This window comes from Gekko japonicus, unplaced genomic scaffold (assembly GCF_001447785.1).
Source record: "Gekko japonicus isolate JY-2015 unplaced genomic scaffold, Gekko_japonicus_V1.1 scaffold2143, whole genome shotgun sequence".
NCBI lineage: Eukaryota > Metazoa > Chordata > Lepidosauria > Squamata > Gekkonidae > Gekko > Gekko japonicus.
Window position 1 is genome coordinate 304213 of NW_015167598.1, and position 4454 is coordinate 308666.

The window sequence follows — 4454 nt, forward strand, 5'->3', positions numbered from 1 at the left end:
TGAGCCGCAGTGCTTCTGCGTGGGCCCGGGGGACCCAGTGGTGGCACTCTCCGGGCCTCCCCCAGCCGCAGCGCTTCTGCGCAGACCCAGGGGCTGGGCTCTCCGGGGCTCCCCCGAGTTGTAGTGCTGCGGCGCGGGCCCAGGGGACCCGGCAGCAGTACTCTCCGGGCATCCCCCAGTCACAGCGCTTCTGCGCGGACCCAGGGGCATGGCTCTCCGGGCGTCCCCTGAGCTGCAGTGCTTCTGCATGGGCCCGGGGGACCTGGTGGTGGCACTCTCCGGGCCTCCCCCAGCCGCAGCGCTTCTGCGCAGACCCGTGGGCAGGGCTCTCCGGGCCTCCCCCGAGTCGCAGTGCTTCTGCGCGGGCCCAGGGAACTCAGCAGTGGTGCTCTCCAGGCATCCCCCGGCCGCAGCGCTTTCAGCGCTGGGGAGCTGGGGGAGGGGCTTGCCACCACCACCACCATTTGTGCGGGCTCCTGGGCTGCCAGAGCTGTGCTCCGGCGCGCTCCGGCCCCAAAAGACCCCTGATGATCTGCAAGTTTTTTATGACCATTTGGATATACTGCATGAAGATATGTCTGAACAATTTGAGGACCTTCTTTCAATGGAAATTCCAGATTGGCTGCTAAATCCATTTTCAGGCACTGAGGAATTTAGGGTATTGGAAGAAGAACTAATTGAGCTAGAAAATGACATTGAGCGGAAGCCAAAGTTTAACAAATTGCACCAAGAGTTTTGATTGCAGAAGGAAATCTCTGATCGCTGTCTTGCACTACGGACAGTGGCTAAGAAGCTCCTTGCTGTGTTCCAACATCATATTTGGTAGAAGGTGGTTTTAGTGTGGTCATCCAATTTGTCTCCAAGCAACAAAATTGCCTCCAGATTACTAAATGTGGTAATTTTAAAACTCCTGCTAAGTGGCTTTAAACCAGACATGGAAAACTGGTATCATTTGATCAAGCTTGCCATCGCATTAAGAATTTACTGAACAGTGGAGTAGTTACTAAATGTGGTATCTAAAATCCTTGCTAAATGACTACCAGACTTTGAAAAGCTAGTGTCACTGGATCAAGTTCATCAATTTTATTGAATAAATTAAACTAAGGAGTTTTAATTGGATTTTGAATAAATGTGCAATTAATTGTTTCTGTTTTGAATTTTATTGTTACGATCTTCCTTAGTGGGTCATGCAAACTGCTGTTCTGAATAATGCTTTTTTAAGGGCAGGGTATGGGACACTGGGGATGAGTTTATGGGACCGAGGGATGGTGGCCCGAAAAAGTTTGGGAGCCACTGATCTAGAGCCTTGATCCCCATTTGCCCGTGGAAAAAGGCCTGCCATATGTTTATTCAGCAGTGTCCCATTTAGTGCATTTCCCACTTCTCTCTGCAATTTTGCTTCTCTGTTTTACTGTCCAATTAATTACTGCAATCTCTCCACTATGAGTCACTGTTAGGTAAGACCAGCACACTTGCAAAAATGCCGTTTAAACTTTTTGTTCCAGTTTGTGTCCACGTGCTTTTGGATATTATATTTTTATGACCGGCAGCTGATTTATCCCAAGAGGATGGATGCACTCATTCCTAACTGGCTGAATCATGCTATGGTGAGTAGAATACTTTGCAATAAATGTTCCATGCAAGCATGATTTTTGCAAAACGAGGAGAACGCTACCCAGTCAGTTACAGTCCCACAGATTTCAATGGGAGTATGAACCTTCCAGCTGAACTTGACACGAAGTTGGCTTAACTTTGGCTGGATCATGCCCAGCCGTCGCAAATCTCTTTGCTTGTTACCTCTTTAAGCATTCATAGAACGGTTTGCAGAGACTGAGCTGTGAGAATTGCCCAGAGAAGCCTTAGAGGACACAGGGAAATGTCAGTGAATCATTGCTAGCCAAGTTTAAGTCAGTGGAAAGATGTGAAGTCATTAAATGGGGAGGTGGAGAGAAACTTTCTAGGTTACTGCAGTGCAGACAAAAAGAATGGAAACTTCTGTTGCTGTAAACAGAACGTTACATAATACAGAAGGGTCTGGGGATGCAAACGGATGTGTAACCTCTTTTTGGAATTGGTAGAAGCAGCCAACGAGGTGTCGAAGCAGGTTGACTGATGAGCGAATGTGTGCCAAGGCATCAAAGGGGAGAGTATTGGAGGATTGCTTACATGTTTCTACACTTGTCCTGCATTTGAAATTTCGTTTCGAATTGCCTTCATTTAAAACAAAAATGGGACGTGTCGAAGGCACAGGTGCCTCCAGCCCTGCAGAAACTGTGGGTGTGTATTAAGTTAATGACACATCCAGTGGGGGATAGGTGGGAAGACAAGTTCAGGGCGAGACTGAGTCAGAAGAGCCCGGAATGAGTGAAATGATCTTACCTCTCAGCCAATGTTCCCTCTAAGCTGTGGAGTCTTGTGAGCAAGAATTCTTCTTTGTGAGCTACTGGCATTAAAGTTGTGAGCGAGCGATTTGGCCACTGCATAAATCAGTCTGCTCTGGAGCCATCCTGCCTGAGCTAAGACAAAAACGTGTGAGCCGGAGGCTAAAAAACTGTGAGCTAGCTCACGCTAACTCAGCTTAGAGGGAACACTGCTCACAGCCTAGATTCTCTCACCATTCTGTGTACATCATAACATTATACTACTGGCTCCATTACTGGGCTGTGCTACAAAAATATCCTCTGTGCCACGAGAATTCCCACGAAGAAAAAAACCATTTGGCAGCTCTGTCACTGTGCTTTCTGTCACGTTTTTGTCTTGCACTCTGTGAGGCTCAGGGAAGCATGTATATGGTCTTTCTTTCATCTTCACAACAACTTTGTGGAGTAGCTTAGACCATGAGAGTGTGACTGACCCAGGGTCATCCAGAGAGCCTCCGTGGCAGAGTAGAGATTCAGACTTGGGTCTTTTCAGTCCTAACCTGACACTCCGTTCATTATACCTCAGTGGCTAAAACGTATAATAGACAAAAACTGGGACATGCTTAGAGCACTCTTCAGTCTACACGTTATACTTAACACATGGGAACTTACAGCCATACCGCAGCCGTGAGTTCCCTGTGGGAACTCAGTTCTGAAGCTTCTCAGTGGCCTGATTCAGATTAGGAATGTGGCACAGTGCAGGGAGAGATCCAGCCTTCCCCCATGCCATTTTCCCAACCTGAAATGACTTGTGGGGTCATTATTTGCCCTGTAGGCAGTCCCCAGGGTTGTTTTGGGTCTGAAAAATAGTGCAAAGTTAAGAATATAAGAGAAACTATGTTGGGTCAGGCCAATGGCCCATCCAGTCCAACACTCTGTGTCACACAATGGCCAAAACCCAGGTGCCATCAGGAGCTCTACCAGCAGGGCCAGAACTCCAGAAGCCCTCCCACTGTTGCCCCCCCCCCAAGCACCAAGAATACAGAGGCATACACTATGCCCCAGACATAACGTCCCTTCTATACATTGGGGCTAATAGCCACTGATGGACCTCTGGGTTGGGGGAGGCTGGAGCCCCTTCTCCCTATAGTCCCAATCCGAGTCGGGCTGCTGTGGTGCTTGAGAATAGCGTTACCATGGCGATCATGTGGTAGAACTGATGTGTGAGCTTGGGCCTTAGAAGGGTTGTGACTCTGAAAAGGATGCTACTGTAAGCCTTTTATGCTAACAGGAACACATTTTTCAGAATGATGAGAGGTTCGCTCAAAAGGCAACACGCTCCACAACCTACACCCTGAGCATAACGATGGATTCCTTCCGTTCTCGTTTGTTCTTTCCATGTTTTTAAAATCAGAATTTTCTAAGTCATTAAAAGTTCACTGACGTGAACAAATGTGAGAAAGGTCTAAAAACGCCTTAGAATCATCATGCTGAAAAAGGGGAGAGAGAGCGGAGTTGTGAAGACCTAGGCACACCACATTGTGCCACCTTGTGAGTTTACTTGATGAATTCCCCTTTGTGGACTTCCACTCTGTCTCAGGAATTCCAGTATACCAGCTCTTTGCCACACTTCATAGAATAACTGGAGTATGTTTATCAAGAGACAAAAGAGGAAAGTACAAAACCTGTGAATTCACTCTGCCTCTGGTAGCTCTCCTGAAAGGTAGCTTCAGCACCACTACAAGTTCTTCCCTGCAGTGTATAGCTGGTACAACCTGCTGGTTGTGCTTTTGGGCCTACTAGCGATGTTCAGGGTCTCCCTGGCCACCGGCAGGGTATGGGAGCCTACCGTTGCCAGATCCAGGTTGGTAAATTCCTGGAAATTTGGAGGTGGAGCCTGGTGAGGACAGGGACCCCAGTGGGGTTCAGTGTCATAGAGTCCACCCTTCAAAAGCATCCATCGTCCCCAGAGGAACTGATTTCGTAGTCTGGAGATGAGCTATCATTCTGGGGAATCCCCTGGTCCTACCTGGAGGCTGGCATCCCTCAGGCCTACTCTTCATTCATACAGAGTGATGGTGAAGAATGTGAACT

At 48.2% G+C, this 4454-nt stretch overlaps 1 protein-coding gene across 1 annotated transcript in view; it reads left to right on the plus strand.

Annotated features, from left to right (window-relative positions):
• Window positions 1-4454, plus strand: part of ADTRP (androgen-dependent TFPI-regulating protein) — a 53294-nt gene that overhangs the window by 38084 nt on the left and 10756 nt on the right. Inside the window, exon 4 of the mRNA XM_015413988.1 lies at window positions 1506-1607. Within this exon, the coding sequence (XP_015269474.1) occupies window positions 1506-1607 (102 nt within the window). The remainder of the gene's footprint in view (window positions 1-1505; window positions 1608-4454) is intronic.